The following is a 19,103-nucleotide window of genomic DNA, read 5'->3' as shown; positions in this document are numbered from 1 at the left end:
GAGCAGCCCAGGCTATGGAAGGAGTCCCTGGATGAGCTCTGAGCTCCTTCCACCCCCAAAAACCATTCCTGACTCCATGCAAACACTCAGAGCTCCCCCCTCAGCAGCTGCCCCATGCAGGAGCTGGATTTTCCTCCACCAAGTGATTCCCCCAGCGAGACACAGCTTGGAAAATGGTGTTTATTGGTATTTATAAATATAAACATCAGGAAGAGTCCATTTGAAGACGGATAATTGACTTAAAAGGACACTGTCAAGAAGTTTGAGCTACCTTAATGCTGTCACCCTGGTCTGCAAACAGAAAATAAATTGCTTTGGGTTCTGTGTTCTGGAGTTTTCCCTGGAAAACTCTGCTCTGTTACAAAGGGATCAGTCAGCCAAAATCCTGCTCTTCGCTCTCCCCTGCCACAGTAGGAACTAAACAAAAGTGTTTTGTTTTGTTTTTTATTTTCCCAGAGTTGTGCAAATCCTGTGATTGCTGGGTGACCCCTCGCCCGTCCAGTCTGTCACCACCATCTTCTGCCACCCTGAAACCTGGAGAAAGTTCTGGAAATGAAGGCGCCCGAGGAGAGGGGGAGAATCCACAGCGCTAAAGAGGATTTGAATAAATATAAGGGATTAAAAGCCGTCTACAGGAGGGCATTGACAGTATCCTTTTAACCACAGCAGCCTGGAGTTGCTCCCAGCAGAGTGAGCACAGACTGGGGGGGCTGGGGGAGAGGAAGGGGTGCAGCTCCAGGGGCGCCTGGGACCCTCCTGCTGGGAACAGCGCATTGTCCTTGGAATTCCTGGTGGGAAAACCCCCCCCTCCAGCCCCTAAAATATCCATTCCTGGTGCTGCAGCTGCTCTTTCCCCACCAGGAGATTGCTCAGCAGCAGGGGGAAGCCCAGCCCCTGGCTCCAGGGGAGCAGGGAGCCCTGAGCTCCCGCAGGGACAGTGGGAACGACGGACACGGCTCCCACGGACCAGCCCTGCCCCTCAAACCCTTGGGATCTGCCCAGCAGCTCCACACTGAGCCCTGGAATTCGCTCAGTCCGGGCTCCCCTGGAGCCTGAAACACCCCAAAAAAGCAGCCACGGACCCCCCACCTCCCCCAGAGCTGGGCCTGGCACGTCCAAACCCCATCCCGGGGCTCCCTGCAGGGCTGCACACTTACCTGGGCAGGTGGGGAGGGCAGGAAGGGCCCCCACGGGGACTGAGGCTGGATCCCAGCCCTGCTCCGTCAGGGAATCCTTAATTCTTCATCAGGGCAACAAACAAAAAGCTCTACTTGGCTTTTCCTTGGGGGAAGGATGGAGGGGAAGGACAGGAGGAGGGAACTCAGTCGGAACACGGGCTGGAACTTCCTCCCTGTACTGAGAATTATATATTTGTATATATATTATTCCCTGTATGGAGAGTTATAGCCTTGTCATTGGGGTAAAACCTGGATTTGGGATAAATTTGGACACCCAATCCCTGATCACACAGGCCAGGAGAGCCCAGCCTGGGGTGCAGCTTCCCAAGCTCCTTTAAAATCTTCCTGACAGCTCACCACAGGCTCAGGCTTCTCCTGGGAGAAAATTCCTTATGGATTTGTGGCTTTGGGCTGGGAAATCTCAAGAAATTACTGAATTGGGAAAAAAAAAAAGTGGCATTAGAAATTCCAAGGTCTGTCACAACAATCTGGGAAGAATCTGGGAAGCCTCTGACACAGGGAAGATGAACCTTCATGTGAGCATGGTCAGGTGGGAGCAGGGAAGCACAGGGGAATCCTGGACCACAGGGAAATCTGGGACCTCAGGGAAATCCTGGACCCCAGGGAGATCTGGGACCTCAGGGAAATCCTGGATCTTAGGGAAATCCTGGATCTCAGGGAAATCCTGGATCCCAGGGAAATCCTGGAGCTCAGGTAAATTCTGGATCCCAGGGAAATCCTGGACCCCAGGGAATTCCTGGCTGAGCAGCTGCTGTTTCATTCCCTCACTGACAAATGGACATGGAACTTGTTTGTTGGGGTTTTTAGGCTTTTTGGGGCTTTCAGGTTTGTTTGGGCTTTCAGGTTTTTTGGGGTTTTCAGGTTTGTTGGGGTTTTTAGGTTTTTTTGGGGCTTTCAGGTTTGTTGGGGTTTTTCCTTCTGCACAACGGGGTTCCAGCGTGTTCCTCTCCTCTCCCCTCTCCCCACTTCCAAGGATCTCCGCTCCTTTTCCAACCTCACCAGCAGCATCAGTCCCTCCAGGCTGGGAGCCCTCCCCTGGGCTATTCCCAGCAATTCCCAGCAGGAACGGTTCAGGATCAGGCCAATCCACCCCGGGAACAGCCGGCCCAGCTGCAGCTCCATCCCCAGTCCCTCATCCCGCCGGGATCACAGGGGGTGTGTGGGTGGCTGCAGGGCAGCCCAGCCCTGCTCACTGGCCCTGGCAATGACACTGGGATCGCTGTCCCCGAGGTTCTGGCGTGCCCGGAGCTGCCCGGGCGTGGTTCCAGCCCCCTTTGCCGGGAGGAGGTTCCAGTGTCATAGGATGATGCAGCATCTGCAGAAGCGCTGTCGGCTGCCGCCCACCGAGGGCGGGGGGGTCACCGGGGCGAAGTAGGCGTGGACTTTGATGTTGGGCAGGTGGGTCTGCAAGGGCAAACAGCAGGAGCAGTCAGGGACACGCCCCGAGCCACCAGGGATGGGGAACGGCTGGGGTCACCCGGCACAGGGAATGAGGCTCCTCATTCCAACTGGTGGGATTCCCATCCTTGGAAGTGTTGGAGCAGCTTGGGGTAGTGGAAGGTCCCTGGTTGGGCTTTCTCAAACCCAAATCACCTAAAGATTCTGTCATTTTATGGTGTAACTTTGCAGATCCATGTTGTCTTGGCAGGGAAAATGTTATCATTACTGTTCTTTTACACGTGGAGAAAGTGATTTAGGAGGGGAGGAAACTCCTGCCTGTGAGGGGGTGAGGCCTGGCACAGGGAAGCTGCCCCTGCATCCCTGCAAGTGTCCAAGGCAACCCAGGGTAGTGGAAAGTGTCCAACACAAACCATTCCACCTTTCCATGACTCCAAACCCACCACCGATGGTTCTCAGAACTCCTTTGAGCAGGAGCATGAGGTGATGGGAACTCTGCCAGCTCAGCCCTCCCTATGGATAAACCCTCCCGATCCCAACTCCTCCTTATGGATAAACCCTCTCCATGGATGAGCCCTCCCCACCCCAGCTCCTCCCCATGGATAAACTCCCACCCCCAAAACAGCTCTTCCTTGTGGATGAACCCTCGCGATCCCAGCTCTTCCTGTGGATAAACCCTCCTGATCCCAGCTCCTCCTTGTGGATGGACCCTCCTGATCCCAGCTCCTCCCCATGGATAAACCCTCCTGATCCCAGCTCCTCCTTGTGGATGAATCCTCCCCCATCCCAGCTCCTTCCCATCTCAGCTCCTCCCTGCGGATAAACCCCCCCATGGATGAACGCTCCCGATCCCAGCTCCTCCCCATGAATAACCCCTCCCGATGGACAAACCCTCCCGATCCCAGCTCCTCCCCATGGATGAACCCTCCCGATCCCAGCTCTTCCCCATGGATGAACCCTCCCGATCCCAGCTCCTCCCCATCCCAGCTCACCCTGAGTCTCTTGATCCCGGCCCGCGTGATCTGCTGGCAGTCGTACAGTTCTATCCTCTCCAGGCTGTGGCAGCTCTTGAGGTGCTCCAGGGAGGCGTCGGTGATCAGGGGACAGTTGTCCAGCTCGATCACCTCCAGGCGGTCGTGGGCGCAGGCGCCGTTGCCCAGGTGACGGATCCCATCGTCCGTGATCAGCTCGCAGTGGGATAAACTCTGTCCCCAAAGACAGGGGTTAAACCCAGCTCCCAAAAAACAGCCCGGATGGGGATGGGAGGGTGGTCCGTGGTGGGCTGGGCTGGGCTGTGCCCGATTTCCTGAGGCATCAGAGCCCACCACACCATTAAAGCCTCCTGCCTCACCCTGCCCAATCCTTGTTCCTCCTGGAGTGGAGGAAACACTGCTGGCTTATCAGGAATGTGATACAAGCACTGGAAGGACCAGTTTCCACTTCCATTTTAGTGTTTATCTGGTTTCCCATCAGTTTCCCCTCTCTCCTGAGCAGGTTCATGTGGGGAGAGCCCTGATGGTGTGAGGTGTTTCCTGCCTTGCTTCTCTCCCAGCCCAGATTTTCTGTGATTATTTCTGCACACACACCTGATTTAGAGCCCATTTTTGTACAGGAAGACCTTGACCAATAGACTTAAAATTCTGTGCTCGCTCCTGGGCTCTGTGGGTTTCTGAGGAGTGATGTGCTTCCAGCTCCAACTTCCAGCTGCAGGGGGAAAACTCCTGCCTGGGAGGGTGGGCAGGCCCTGGCACAGGGTGCCCAGAGCAGCTGTGGCTGCCCCCAGATCCCTGAAGTGTTCAAGGCCAGGATGGACAGAGCTTGGAGCACCCTGGGGTAGTGGAAGGTGTCCCTGCCCATGGGAACAGGATCATCTTGAGGGTCCCTTCCATGGTTCCAGGGGAATGCAGCTCTGGAGGGATGAGACCCCCAGGGTGACACAGAAATTCCAGCAGAGCTGAGCTATGCAAGAACCCACCTTTGGGACACCTGTGGCCTCACCCATTGTGGGAAGGACCCTGGCCCAGCTCCAAGCAGCAGCAGGAACACGATGGCCCCCCCTTGGTGTGGATTTTCAGGGGGATTCACCTGGAAAGTGCTCGAGGAGGAAGCAGGGCCTGAGCCAGGAGCTGGAACTGGCTTTCCTGAGGGATGGCTGCACTGCAGAACCCACATCCCCACACCTCCCAGGACAGCATCCCTCATGGCACAACCCAGGGGGTGACAGAGACCAAACTCGCAGAGTTTCAGCCCTGAGCACTCCAACTCCTGGCTGCCCTGCAGGTTCCTGTCCCACAGACAGACTGACAGCTCCTGTGCAGGCAGATCCCACTTGGAATTCTGCTCCTGGGAGAATCCCCACAACCCTTTCCCTGTGGGGGCCTGGGGTGGGATTCCTGTGAGCAGGAGGGAAGGGATAAGAGGTTCCTCAGGGTCAGGTTTGCAGCAGAATTCTTCCAACTGTTAAAATCTCTTTGTTTGGAGAAAGGAAATGCTGGAAGTGTCCCTTGGGATACTCACCAGGACCTGCAGCCGTGGACAGTGTATGGAAAGCTGGATTAGTGTGCTGTCTGTAATCTGGAAAAGAAGAAAAAGCCCTTTCATGTTGGTGCTGGGCACAAGGATTTGTTTGTTTTTTTGTTTTTTTTCTCTCCTACCAAAGCAAAACTGCAGGATTTTCCCTAATCTATGAGATTTCCCCACAGTTCCTCAGGAATCCACCTCCTCATGGAAATCACCTCCTGCCCTTGGAGAACTGGGATGCACAGGCATCACTGGATTGTTTTTAAACTCCTTAGGGAGCTGAAATCAGCTCCCAAATGTGTCCCAGATGTTCCTCTGGAAGGACAAGGAGGGCTCAGATTCCCTCAATCCCCTACAGATTGCCCAGCTCTTGGTTTTCTTCAGGAAGAAAGAATCCCTACAAAGATTCCCAATCCCAAGCCCCCACAGGAGCTGCCTGGGATGGATCTGTGCCCTGCCCAGCTCCTGGTTTTCCTCAGGAAGCAGGAATCCCTACAAAGATTCCCAATCCCAAGCCCCCACAGGAGCTGCCTGGGATGGATCTGTGCCCTGGCTCAGCTTTGCTTCTCCATTTTTAGGGTTCATTCCCAATCCCTTCCTGCCTGGCTGGTGTCATTCCCTCTTTATATCCCAAATTTCTGCTCAGGACACACGGTCCAGCTGTTCCCAGGAATCCCAATCCCATTCCCTTTGTCTCAGGCTCAATCAATTTCCAATCCATCCTCAGGCTTGGAGGTTTTTTCACAGAATTTTGAGTCAATTCCACCCTTTTCCCTGGAAATACTTCAGCCCAGTTTGGTTTCAATCCCCTAAAATCATTTTTGTTTCACAATTTTCCCCATGGTTTTCCAAATCAGAGGGAACTCCCATTATTTTTTAGCAAGATAAGATTTTTCTCTAGGATTTCCCCCCAAAAATCTGGATTTTCTCTCACAAATCCATTATTTGACCCAGGATCTCTCACTATTAAATATTTCTTATTTACAGCACTGTTCCCATGGACAAAACCTCATTCCCAGCATTTTCCTTTCCAAATCCAGCCACTCTTCCCACTCAGGATTCCACATTAAATTCTGATTTGGAGAAAATCTCTTAATTTTCCACCAATTTTCCACACTGCTGCAAGAGAAACAGCCTGAGGTGGCATTCCTACCTGGACACACTCTTCCAGATCCATTTTTTCAAGCTCATGGCAATTCTAGGAATAAAGAGAATTCCAAACACCCATGGTGAGTGTGAAGTCCAGACAGCAAATATAAATATAAAACCATAAAAAATATAAAGATAATAAAGAGAAATAATAGAAATACATTATATTTCAAATATAAAGATAAATAGTATATACAGTATATAATATCTAAATATTTATTTAAATTTACAAAATCAATATAAATATAAATATAAATATAAATATAAATATAAATATAAATATAAATATAAATTAACCACCACAAAGACAGTTTGCTTTAGAAATTAAGGGGTTTCTCCATGAAATACCACAACTGGAAGGAAAGCTTACAAAGTTTCTGAAGGATAATAAAGGAAATTTCACTCATTTAAGGGTTTTTTTAATCATGGAGAGTAAATGAAGTAAAATTTAGACAAAAGAGTAAAGTTTGTAACTAAAATATTTAACATTTCCTGTGGTTTGGATGCAAATCCTCCCAGGTGTGCGAGCCAGAATGATGCCAAAGATCCCATAAAACCGAATTTTTGGACCTTAAGCTTCCACCCAAATTCAAAGCTTTCCCCAGGGTACTTCCCTGGTTACTTCCTGGGGTATTTTTTGCATTTTCCTTTATGAAAAGGAAGGAAAAGCAGGAGGGGAAGGAGGAGGAGCAGGGCTCTTACCCTGGCCAGGGTGGTGAAGCCCACGTCGGTCAGCTGGGAACACCTTGCCACTTCCAATATTCTGCAGGACACAAGGAAAGAAACGTGGTGGAGCCCCCAAATCCCAGGAGAGGGCTGGGAATGACCTCAGGAGACCCCTCAGTCCCACCCCTGCCCGGGGAGAGCAGCAGGGGACATCTCCAGCCAGGGACACCCCACGTCCTCGTGGAACTGCTCTGGGATCTGCCACCCTCAGGAAGGAATTCTGATGTTGGAGTTGTGGCTGCTGAGGATTTGAAACTTTCTGTGCTGACAGATTCTGACTCCCTGGAGAGCATCTGACCTGTCACCCCCTGCATTTGACCTGAGGCTTCCAAAATTGATTGATAGCACTGGGATTGTGGGGGTGGAGTTGGTTAGAAGTGTGTAACATCACAGGGTGGAAAATTAGAGTTTGGGGTTTTAGAATATAGAAATAAATATGAAGCAAGATGGAGGTTTTAGGGTGGAGACTGGTTGTTCTTTATCTTCTTCCTCCTTCTTCTTCCTTCTTCTTCATGGGTTTGGGTGGTATTTTGTAATTGGACAGGAAATTCCACAGTGCAGGCCTTGAGTGACCAGTTATTGGGTTAAAAGGGAAAATAATTTAGGTGTTGTTTCTTAATTGGACAGTTTAGCCTTAAAATACCTTGTAACAAGAGATAGTTGGCCATTTTGTGCCTTGTTAATGAAAAACTGCAGAACTCACTGCTGTAAGGCTGTAACAATGATAATAAATAATAAACACCTGAATCTAAATGTGAGCCATCATCTCAAGTGCCTTCAATCCTGACCCTGACAGAGGCAGAAAAAGGAAACTGAAAACCTGCGTTCCTCATCTGGAATTTGGGGTGGGATTTGTCCTGGTTGAGTCTGTGCTCCTCATCCTGGCACCTCTGGAAAGGTTCACCCAATCCCAAATTCCCTCCATGGATACACACAGAGCCTGCAGGCACCACACTGGGAGTTCTTTTAAACCCCAAGAATTTAGGGGACAACCCAAAAATCACAACCACCCTGTTCCAAACACCTGGAAAAAGCTCAGAATGGTGGGTGAAATGGCTCAGAGAGCATCTGGAGCCTGTGCTGGGTGTTCCACTGGGGGAAGTGCTGGGAGAACTCACCGGAGGCGTGGGCAGTTCTGTCCCAGGGCGTTGAGGATGGCGTCGGTGATGTTGGAGCAGCCAGAAGCACACAGGGACTGCAGCTTGTGGCAGCCCCTGCAGATGGTGATGAGCCCATCATCTGTGATTTGCTGCCAGGGAAAACACAGCTGCCTCAATCCAGGTAGGATTTGTCTCTCCCAATTCCAAATTCCAGCTCTTTTTGGCTCAAAAAGTGTTAGGGAAATGTGTCACCCCAAAATTGTTATGGAGATGTTTTACCAAAGCAGCAGAGGGAGGATAAACCTCGCTGGATTTGGGAATATCAGGGAAGGGATCTGGAGGGAAATATTTTGGAGCTGTACCCAGTGAGGGATGGGGGAAGGTGCTGGGAGTCCTGCAGGGCTTTGGAATTCCTGCTTGGAAAGACACAGGGGGTCTGTCCATTTGTGTTTGTGGACACAGCAGTCTGTCCATCCCTGTCCCTGGGGAGTCCATCCAATCCCATCCCTGGACACAGAGGGTCCATCCATCCATTCCTGTTCCCATGTCTGACTGTAATGGCACAGACAGCCAGCCCATGCCAAAAATGTGTGTTTATGTCAAAAAAATCTAGGCATAAACACACATTTTTGGCACCACAGAGATGATTGAGGGCCTTCCTGTGCAGAAGTGTCTTTGTAGGCTCAGTTCTGCACAGGGACCAGAGGAGAGGCCTGGCAGAACCAGCCCAGCCTGATGGGAAGGATTTTTCCAGCTCATCCCACAGACAAGTTCAGAGGGAAGAGAGAAACACCCCTGACAGAGCAAAGGTGAGGGGCTCAGTGCCCCTGAAGTGCCACCAAGGAGCTGCTGGTGACAAGTGCCCCGTGGGCAGGGGGATGGAGCACATTCCATGAGGGAATCCTGGGCAGTGCCACTCACCAGGCAGGTCTGCAGGTTCAGGGTCACCAGCTCAGGACAGTGGGCACCAATGAACTTGAGGGCCTCGTCCTCCAGCTGGAAGGGAAACCACAGCGATGGGAACTGGGAGCACTGGGATCCAGGAATTAAAGCTGGGACAGCAGGGAATGGGGATTTCCTCTGGGGAGGAGGGAAATGCAGCACAGGAGCAGCAGCACCAGGAGTGCTCCTGCTTTTTACTCCAACAGGAGCAGAGCCAGAGGAAAGGACTGTCATGAAACCCCTCGAGCCCAGATCTGGCCATGGATCACAGTGACCTCCTCCAAGGGATCAGTGGGAAAAGGAAAATCAGGATAAAAGGATTCTCCAGCCCCACATGTGATTTATTCCCTGTCCCACTCCTCGGGGCTGTTGAAGAACTTCCACCCCAGCACCCGATCTCCAACTCCGTGGGGATTTTGGAGAAGGGGATAACCCAAATCCCTGAACTTCCATGCCCACACCCTGAGGGACAGCAGGACACCCCAGCCATGCCCATTCCCACTTCTCCAGCTGTACCTGGGTGCAGCCTTTGAGGGACAGGGCCCGGAGCCCCCCGCAGCCCCGCACCAGCGCCTGGATCCCGTCCTTGGTCACTTGGTCACACCAGGAGATGATGAGCTGTTCCAGCAGCGGGCATCCCTCGCTGGGGACACAGGGACACACATGGAAAGCTCATTTGCCTCAGGAGAAATCCTGCTCCAAGCCAGAAGCTCTGCTATTCCCATTTCTGGGAGCCACAGAGCAGCCCCACACCCAGTAGGGGACATTGCTCCACAGGGAGGCTCTGGAGGGAACGTTGGGTTGGCTGGAGGATCTTAGAGGTCTTTTCTAACCTTAATGATTCCAAAATTCCATGGAAAATCCCTGCTGCTAGCTCCTACCTGAGTGCTTTCAGGGACAGGTTGGTTATGGAGGTGCAGGAAGCCAAATCCAGGTGCCTGAGTTTGGAGCAGAACTTGCTGAGGCTGGTGCAGGTGCTGGAAGAGACACACGGGGACAACTCCTGCAATGGATTCATGCCAGGCCACAGAAATCCCATGGGATGGGCAGGATGGGGTGAGGATGGAGGTGGGAACCTGGCACAGGGTGCCCAGAGCAGCTGTGGCTGCCCCTGGATCCAAGAAGTGCCCAAGGCCAGGCTGGACAGGGCTTGGAGCAGCCTGGGATGGTGGAAGCTGTCCCTGCCATGGCACGGTGGGAATGGATGGGATTTCAGGTCCTTCCAACCAAAACCATTCCATGATTCCATGGAAAACCTCCCACAATCCCAAGGCCGCCTTTTTTTGGCAGCCAAAAGAAGAATTTTTGGCAGCCAAAAGAAGAATTTTTGGCAGCCAAAAGAAGAATTTTTGGCACCCAAAAGAGAAGAGTTTTACTCACGCGTCCGTGATCTTGGTACAACCATTGAGGTTCAACACTTCGATGTTCCTGCAGTTCTGGGCAAAGGTCCTGGGGGGAAGGAAAGGGAAAACATTGGATTTGTGAGGCAAAGGAATTCCAGGTGAAAAAAGTTTTACAAACCTGATTGAAGAAGAAAACACAGAAAATCAAGAAGGAAATCAAGAAGAAAACCATGAAAATCAAAAGAATCAATAAAGAAATCAAGAAAATCAAGAAGAAAATCAGGAAGAAAATCAGGATTAAGATCAAGAAAAGAATAAGAAAGAAGAAAATCCAGAAAAAAATGCAGAAGATCAAGAAAGAAATAATCAAGAATAAAAAAACCAAGAAAACAAAAACAAACAAAAAAACCCCCAAGAAAACCAAGATGGAAATCAAGAAAGTAGAAAGGAATCAAGAAAGAAGAATCAAGAGAATCAAGGAGGAATAAAACAATCAAGGAAAGAATCTATAAAGAAGAAAATGCTCAACAGAATCAGGAACAAACCCAAGACAATCCCTGATTTCTGCTGCCCCACCTCTTGCCCTGGGATGTCCCAGCCTGGAGGCACCAGAATCACCCAGTGCCCATCAGCCTCAGCCCTTGGCTTTATTTTAATGAGAGAAGTGGCTGCTGGGTGAGGTTAAAAATAAATTTAGTGATATATTTATAATATTTCTATTAATTAAGTATACTTAATATTTAATTTATTAATTTATTCTAATAATATTTATTTTTATCAATGAATATTTATATATCTATACTTATATACTTACACATATTTAAATTTAGTGATGTATTTATAATATTTCTATTAATTATACTTATTATTTAGTTTATTAATGTAGTATATTTTAATTTATGGTAATTAATATATTTCTTTTTATATATAATATTTATATTAATGAATTAATTATATTTATGATTGAATATATTATTTTATTCTAGTGTTATTTGTTTCTATTATATTAATGTTTAGATATATTTATATCTTCATATCTAAATTGAAGTATAGTGATATATTTAAAATTTAATTTTTATTTTAATTTTTATTTATTTACAATTTAATTTTTATATAAAACCCCAATACATTAAATTATAAAAATGACAAATTAAATTATAAAAATGATCAATGAAATAAAAAAAATTTATTAAATGAGAAATGAATAATCTCTGTCACTGCTCTCCAGGTTTTGACATCCCGAGTGTCTCAGCTCCGAAGCGGGGATAAATTCTCCCCATTTTTTTCCCAGAGAAATTAGAAAATCCGGATTTACCCCAGATAAATGTGATCCAGATTAATCCCAGATTTCTCTGGTTTTGCAGCCCTTTCCAAAGGTACCTTAAGGCGTTGTCCCCCACTCCCAGGCAGCCCCGCAGGCTCAGCTTCCGCAGGAATCCCCCGCATCTCTTGGAGATGTTCTCCACCACTCGGCCCTGGGGGACACAGAGGAGCCACGTGAGAACCCCCCAGAGCTTCAGGAAGATCAAGTGAACATTTTGCAGACTGACAACAATTTGTTGTTCAAGGGAAAACGGTGCTAAGGGGATAAAAGTGCTGTGGGAATGGGCTGAGGGAGGGCAGGGAGAATTATTCAGCTTCTGAAGATGGAGACAAGGAGCAATCAGCTAAAGCCAATCAATGACAGGGTTCTGAGGCTGGGATGACCCCAGTGTAGTAGAAAGTCTCTTCTTTTTCAAAGAAGAAGTCGAGATTCCTCAGCTCTGCTTTTCAAGGTTGTTTATTTTCTCTTATCTATTACATTTTTCCCTGACCAGCTGAGGTCTGTCCAGCAGGTCGGTTCGTGGCACACTGCTGGCTCTTGGGGGGTGTTAACATTTTATACTAAGAACTACCTGTACTTTATTGACAATAATTTTCCAATACCCATCACCTATGTTAGACAGTCTGTCCCTGCTCTAAACCAATCAAGAAGTGTCACCAGCAAGAGATGATGGAGGACAGGAAGAAGGAGAAGAAAGGACAGGACATGCCCAAATTCCTCCATCTTGCCTCTTGAACCCTCATTCTAAAGCCCCAAAATTCTACTTTTTTTTAGAAATGAACTATCAGCCTACTCAACTCTTGTGGCTTGTGAATCTTCACACAAAGCTGGTAATTTTTTCCATGGGTTAAAATCAAAGGCACAGGTGTTTTTGACTCCATGCCAAGGTCTCTGAGCCCCTTGCCAGAGTCTCAAGCCATCCAGGGCAGTCAGAGGAATGTCCTGGGCTCCAACAATCAGCTAAAGCATTTTCAGAAATTTCCTCCTTTTTGGAGCTCCTGGACACGGGCACAGACTCCCCAAGGGAGGTGAGAGGAGCTACAGCCCAGATTTCCAAGCACAGCCAATGGATAAACTCCAATTTCTACTCAAAACAGAGATGAGCAGAACCAGCCCACGAGTTCTGCTCCTGCAGGAAAAGGGATTCAACCATTCGTGCTCCAGAGATCCAGAAAAGGGGTTTAATTTCAAATCTGGACCCAAAGACTCCATTACAGCCAGGATTTACTTTTCTCCTGGGACCAAAGAGCAAAACCACGGGAGAATATTTGCACCAGAAACTCAGAACCTTCCCCTGCACTTTGGCTGTTCCTCACAGAGCAGGAGCAACCCTCGCTCCTTCCAGGACTAATTGGAATTTGGAACCTCTCTGAAATGAGGATTTTCTTCCAGAATCTCTTTTCCAGTCTAAAAAAACCCAAATCAGCCACCAGGCTCAGCAGAACACAACCCCACTACCAGACCCTGGGCTGGCCAGGCGAGCTCTGGGGACACCACGGGAGCAGCTCGACCTCCAGAGCCCTGAAAAAAGGCTGGAAAAGCTGAAACACCCCCTGATTCTGCAGTTCTATATTATATTCTACATTCTATGTATTCTATATTCTATTCTATATTATATTAAATATTCAAATATATATTAAATTATATATTCGATATTCAATTCTAATTCTATTCTATATTCTAGTCTATATTCTATATTCAAATCTATATTAAATTCTATATTCTATTCTATATTCAATTCTACATTCTATATTCAATTCTATATCCTATTCTATGTATTCTATATTCAAATCTATATTCTATATCCTATTCTATGTTCAAATCTATATTCAATTCTATATTCTATATTCAATTCAGTATTCTATTTCAATTCTATATTAAATTATATACTCTAAATTCAATTCTATATCCTAGTCTATATTCTATTCTATATTCTGTATTCAATTTTATATTCTATTCTATATTCTATACTCTATTACAGCAAGCCTACAAATTCTGCTAAATTAGAGGAGCCAAACATGTTTTTATCATAAATTTCCATGGGCTGATGGATTTAACTCTGTTACAGCAGAGCCTGAGGATGCCCAGCAGGAGCTTTGAGGTGAGCTACAACAAATTTTGTTTTCAGAGGGGAAGCCTGGGCTTAGGCAAGAACACAGGTTTGATGTGCAGGGACATGAAAAAAAGCACCCCAAAAGCACTGAGGAATGGGAAAAGCCTGCTTTGTACTCCCAGCCTCTCCCTCCTCCCAGGCTGAGCTGTTCAGTCCCACCTCCTGCCACTCCACACATCAGGAACCCTGAGAACTCCACTCTGAATAAATAAATAATTCCATGGCTCTGGGTTTTTAGGGCACGTTGTGAGGGGAAGGATTCATTCTGAAGACCCAAAATCCCCCATTTCCTTCCCCCAGGCCACTCAGACCCTCCTCAGGTGACAGTGGCACCTCCTGCTCCTCACCCCTGACTCTCAGCTGCACAAAGGGATTATTTTAACACTTTCCTGCAAAATCAGGGGTGGATTTCCCACAAGGTCAGAACCTTCACCCAGCAGCTCCTTGATGCCTCTGTCTACCACAAGTTAAAGCCACACACTCCTCATTTCCCTCCAATGTGAAATGTTTTCAATCTCTCTCCTCCTGTTTTAAACTGGATAAAAAATCCTGAGAAGAGATTTAAGGATTGGGGGTTTTCTCATCCGTTTTCCTGCTTAAGGCAATTTGAATTTTCAGCCTCCATCCCCACTGCTGCTGCAGAATCCACATCCCATAGGTTAAGCTACAATAGAGCAGCTCCAAAGCTGCTCTTTTAGGGACAATTTGGACCTTGTCCTTCCCAAATCATCTTCAATTTCAATTTTTGATACTAAAGATACAAAATATTTCAGGCCATGATTCAATATTCAGTCCTCATGGTCTGATTTGAGTGCAAGGAGCAGTAGCTTAAATTCTCTTCCATACAAGCAGCAGTTTTCCCCCCAAAATTACCTTTTCTATTAATTTCTTTTTTCAGAACAGACAAAAACTACTTTCCTTCCATTACAACCTTTAAGTCTTGCTAGGGATATAGAACTCTGTCCATTTTCAAAAGCTGAATGCATTGCCAGGACTTTAAAAGACTCCCTGAAGCTGAAGAACTGAAATTAATGATTTCTATCTCCAGGGAAGGTAGAAAGGGTTACACTGGGAGTATTAATCCATTCTAGGCTGTAATTACATTTTAACAAGAAAAAATAGGTTTGTATGTCACTTAATTATACCTCAATATCCCTCTGGAAATCAAACAGGTCAATTCGCTGCCAGTTACTGCCATCCAGGGCCAGAACATTCCATGCCTTTATCAGGGGAAAAAATGTAAATGTGTGGTTAATATTAAAAAAAAAAAAAAAAAAAAAAAGGTCAGTGGGGACCTAGTCACAGTTTGTTCCTTTGAGAAACAACATTCTGTCCCAGGTGGGGAAGCAACAGGTAATTGCAGCCAGCAGGGAGAACTGAGCAGGCACCAGGAGCACTGGCAGGGAGCTTGGTGCCCTCCAAACTCAGAATTCTGAGTCCCCCAGCCAGGGAAGAGCCCTGGCAGCTTCCACTCCCTTGGGAGGTGCAGGTGTGAGCCAGGAGAGTGCCTGGAGCTCTGGCATTTTCACATTCCTGGCTGGAATTTCCTCCCCAGCACCTCAGAGGACACTTGGGCACAGTGAGTCCCCAGGGGACCCCACAGCTGCAGTGCCAAAGGGTTTGGGTTTTGTTTAAATCACCAAAATCCCTGTGGTTCCTGCTCCAAAGGAGAGGCAGGAACTCAGAGGTGGCTGCTGTGCCCTCAGCCAGGTGGGGAGCACAGAGCTGAATTTAAAGTTTCAGTTTCATCATCAAGGTAAACAAGGGGATCTTGTAATAACCAGGAGGCAGCACTGTGCAGGAGCCAGGGGTAAACACAGGGGGATTTTCCACCCCAAATCCCACCTGCACCGAGCTCCTCCCCAGCACAGCAGCAGCTCTTGGGCAGGAGTTAGTGCAGAGTTACAACAGATGAAAAAACTGAGCATTAATTGAGTTTTTGGGGTTTAAACCTCACTGCTGATGTTTGTTTCAAGGTCTGGAGAAAAGCAGTGGGAAATGCCCCAGTGGCTGCATAATTCCATGGGCAGTGCAGGGAACGTTCCAGAACCTTCCTGCACATCCCTGCAGGAACTCCCTGTGCTGTGCCACGGAACAGGAGCTGGGACAGGCCAGGAGAACACCCTGACATTGGCAAAGAATCCCTGGGAGCCCATTCTGGCCAACATTGCTCTGCTGGATTTCAGCTGGGAGCTCCTTCCCTGCACAACCTGTGTTATTCAGGTGACAACTGTGATGCCCAGACACCACAGAGGGTAATTTTTTAAAGCAATTAACAACGTTTAAGCAGTTTTTTTTTTAATTCCAATGTGCTTAGAGTAATTAAATCAGTCGTGGTTGAGGTTTGGAGCCAGGACTGATGGGTTTGTGCAGGTGTCACCCAGCCAGGATGGTGAACACAGCACTCCAACACCTTCCCTGGATCACCACCCTGCCCTTGCTGTGCTGCTTCCCCTGGGAGTTACCAGACACTGGCAGGAAAAAGCACCTGAATAAATCTGGCAGCTCCAGAACTTCCCAGTGCAGCTGGAGGAATTGTCCCAAGCAAATAATCCAAGCTGGGTTTCATTAACTAAAGCCCATGAAGGATAAGAACAACCCCTCACTTTATTTCCATGCTTACTCCAACTACATCCAAGGAGAAAATGAACTTTCATTGAGTGTGCAGCATCTCTGGAAATTAAAATTTCCACCAAAACCCACAGGATGCCATTTTGGGCTCATCCCATGTTGGGGATTTCAGCAGGGTGAGCTCCCTGTAAAACCCAGAATGAGGGGAGAGCTCTGGGCAAAACATCAGCCCTGTCCCCTTTGTACCTGGGACACTGGAAAATGCTACTCCAGCTCAGAATTCCCCTTCACTGGTACTATGGGAATTTTCCAGGACTTCCAGGGGACACTAAATAACCCCAGCTGAGTGGCACAAAGCTCCCTGGCCCAACCCCTCTGGGGAGGGAGGATTGTCACCTAAATCCAACCCCCTGCTAAAATCCACCAGGAAAGAGGAAGGTTCTTACCCTGGAAACTTGAGCACAACGACACAGAGTGACCACATCCAGGAAAGAGAAAATTCTGGAACAGAAATAAGAGATACCTTATAGGTTATTGACATTTAAACCAAAAGGGGACAGGGAAAATAAGGGGGGAGGCAGGGGGAGGGAAAAAAAAAAGGACTGGGACAGCAAAACTTCTTTGTGATTTGGCTGAAAGCTGAACTGTGAAAGGAAGTGCAGAGGCAGCAGTTCCCAAATGGAAACAAAACACGGCCATGGAGCCACTGGGAAACAGAAACCTCACACCTTGGAGTGGGTCCTGACCCAAATCAGTGACTGCTCACCCCAAGTGACCCTTGCAGGAGCCCCACACTGAGCCAGGACAGGGAGCACCAGCAGGGATCTGGGCTGGCTCTGACTGCACACGAGTGAATTAACACTCCAACACCTTCAGCAACAGCTCCCAGAAATGGGCAGTGCCATCCCTCATTACCAGCTCCAGGATCAGGGCAGTGCCATCCCTCAGTGTGGGCAGTGCCATCCCCCATCACCAGCTGTGGCTGCCCCTGGATCCCTGGAAGTGTCACAGGCCTTGGAGCCACCTGGCACAGTGGCAGGGCTGGGAGTGGATGGGCTTTAAGGTCCCTTCCAGCCCAAAGCACCCCAGGATTTTGCACTTCCACAACTGGCAGAGGCAGATGTGCTCAGCCAGGAGGGACAATGACACCAGCCAGGAGGGACAGTGACACTGTGGTCACTCCTGAGTGGCACCCAGGGTCAGGGCACACCCCAGGGACCCGGCCAACGCCCAGGACTGCTGGGCTATTATTGGGATAAAGGAATGACACAGCTGAGACTGCCAGGATTGCCCTGGGGATCACATCACACCCTCCCAGCTGTGGGTGCAGGAAGCACCCAGCCCATGGAAAGCTCCCAGTCTGCACCAAGGTATCAATAATGTCTAAAATTCAATGGGATTTCAATGTCATTTGGTGGTTTATGGTTATTCAAACAATTGTGTCCCAAAACAGATGAGGTCAAGTGGAGGGTGGGAGGACATCAAGGTCTTGTTCCCTTTGGGAACAATTATAAAACTGGAGTTTCTGCAATATAAGATAATACAAGAGTTCAACCACAATGTGCTTTAATGTTTTAATTTACTATTTTCAACTTGAAGGCCACACAAAAGAGAAGGCAAACGTTGTCAGCCACAAGCATCCTGAGAAGCAGGGATGGAAAAAGCCCTGCAGAAACACCAATATTGGGTGGAAAGGGTGTTCCTGATGGAGAGTAAATGCAATTATTTATCAGAACATTGATGCTAAAGGTATCACACAGCAGCACCCGCTAAATCAGGATGAACATTCCCTCCTGTGCTCATGCACTTCCCAGGGATACTCATGGATCCAAGGAGTTAAGGGGTTAAGACCCAAGGGGTTCAAGGCACTTCTGATCTTACCACGAGACAAATCTGACAGTGATGTGCTGGGGAAAAGCTCTGCAGAAGAGCCCAGTGCACTTTAATGCTGTCAGGAGCCCCAAATTCTGGATTTCAGAGCAGTTCCTCCTCCCTGCCTACAGAAGAGGCTCCCCCTGAGCCCAAAAAGTCATTTATTGGTGTCCAAGGGTTTATTCAGCACCATGTCCATGCACAACAATACCAGGAAAGGCAGGGAAATGAGAGAAGCTGGGGAAAATTCCTGTCATAGGAGAAAATAAAACTTCAAATTCTATGGGTCACTCACTATGGAAGTTGTCTCTATTTTCATTAAAATTCCCTACTCCATGGGAATCCCAGACTGTTAATGATCACCACATCCCTCTCTCAGGGCTGGGAGATTTGGGATAAATTCTCCTCCACTTGCTGCTCCTCCCCTGCCAGCGTGCCCACACATCAACAGGGATTCCCCCCGACCAAACCCTCACCCCTCTGCCTTCCCCAGCACGGAGACTGCAGCTTTGAGGAGCTCCAGGGACTTTCCCAGTGCTCCCTCAGCTCCTCCTGCCCTTGTCCAAGACCCTGAGTCAGTGATTCAGCAAAATCAGGCTGCAAAAAGGATTTTTTTCACAGCAGGCACTCCTTGGTTGTGGATTTTCATCATTTCAGAACTGGATCCAGGTGCTTCCCAAGGACCAGGAAGAGCAGCAGGCACCATCACCCCAGCTGAGAATTCCTCTGCAGCCCTGAGGATGGGATTTTCCCACTCCAAGGAACTCCTGGACAACACTAAAATACCCCAAACCCCACAAACAAGCAGTGACTGAGCTGCAGCAGAAGGTTGATCAGCACTGCTTG

The 19,103-nt window shown here is 48.3% G+C and overlaps 1 protein-coding gene across 3 annotated transcripts in view; it reads right to left on the bottom strand.

The window, feature by feature from the left end:
- Positions 1-166: 166 nt before the first annotated feature.
- FBXL20 (F-box and leucine rich repeat protein 20) overlaps positions 167-19,103 on the bottom strand; it is a 36,180-nt gene continuing 17,243 nt past the window's right edge. For 2 of the 3 annotated variants that reach the window (XM_041462925.1, XM_041462924.1), the window contains exons 3-15: positions 16,832-16,886; positions 14,960-15,034; positions 11,758-11,852; positions 10,415-10,483; positions 9,916-10,011; positions 9,551-9,677; positions 9,014-9,088; positions 8,111-8,241; positions 6,969-7,029; positions 6,271-6,315; positions 5,115-5,171; positions 3,590-3,802; positions 167-2,603 (exon numbers count right to left, since the gene is read on the bottom strand). In XM_041462925.1, coding sequence (XP_041318859.1) covers positions 2,496-2,603; positions 3,590-3,802; positions 5,115-5,171; positions 6,271-6,315; positions 6,969-7,029; positions 8,111-8,241; positions 9,014-9,088; positions 9,551-9,677; positions 9,916-10,011; positions 10,415-10,483; positions 11,758-11,852; positions 14,960-15,034; positions 16,832-16,886 — 1,207 coding nt within the window. In that variant the 3' untranslated portion in view covers positions 167-2,495. The remainder of the gene's footprint in view (positions 2,604-3,589; positions 3,803-5,114; positions 5,172-6,270; positions 6,316-6,968; positions 7,030-8,110; positions 8,242-9,013; positions 9,089-9,550; positions 9,678-9,915; positions 10,012-10,414; positions 10,484-11,757; positions 11,853-14,959; positions 15,035-16,831; positions 16,887-19,103) is intronic. The other variant, XR_005954757.1, reaches the window with a different exon arrangement.

This window comes from Pyrgilauda ruficollis, unplaced genomic scaffold, assembly GCF_017590135.1.
Source record: "Pyrgilauda ruficollis isolate IOZ18807 unplaced genomic scaffold, ASM1759013v1 scaffold161, whole genome shotgun sequence".
Classification (NCBI taxonomy): Eukaryota; Metazoa; Chordata; class Aves; order Passeriformes; family Passeridae; genus Pyrgilauda; species Pyrgilauda ruficollis.
The sequence above is the reverse complement of the archived record's forward strand: the minus strand, read 5'-3'. Positions and strand labels throughout refer to the sequence as shown.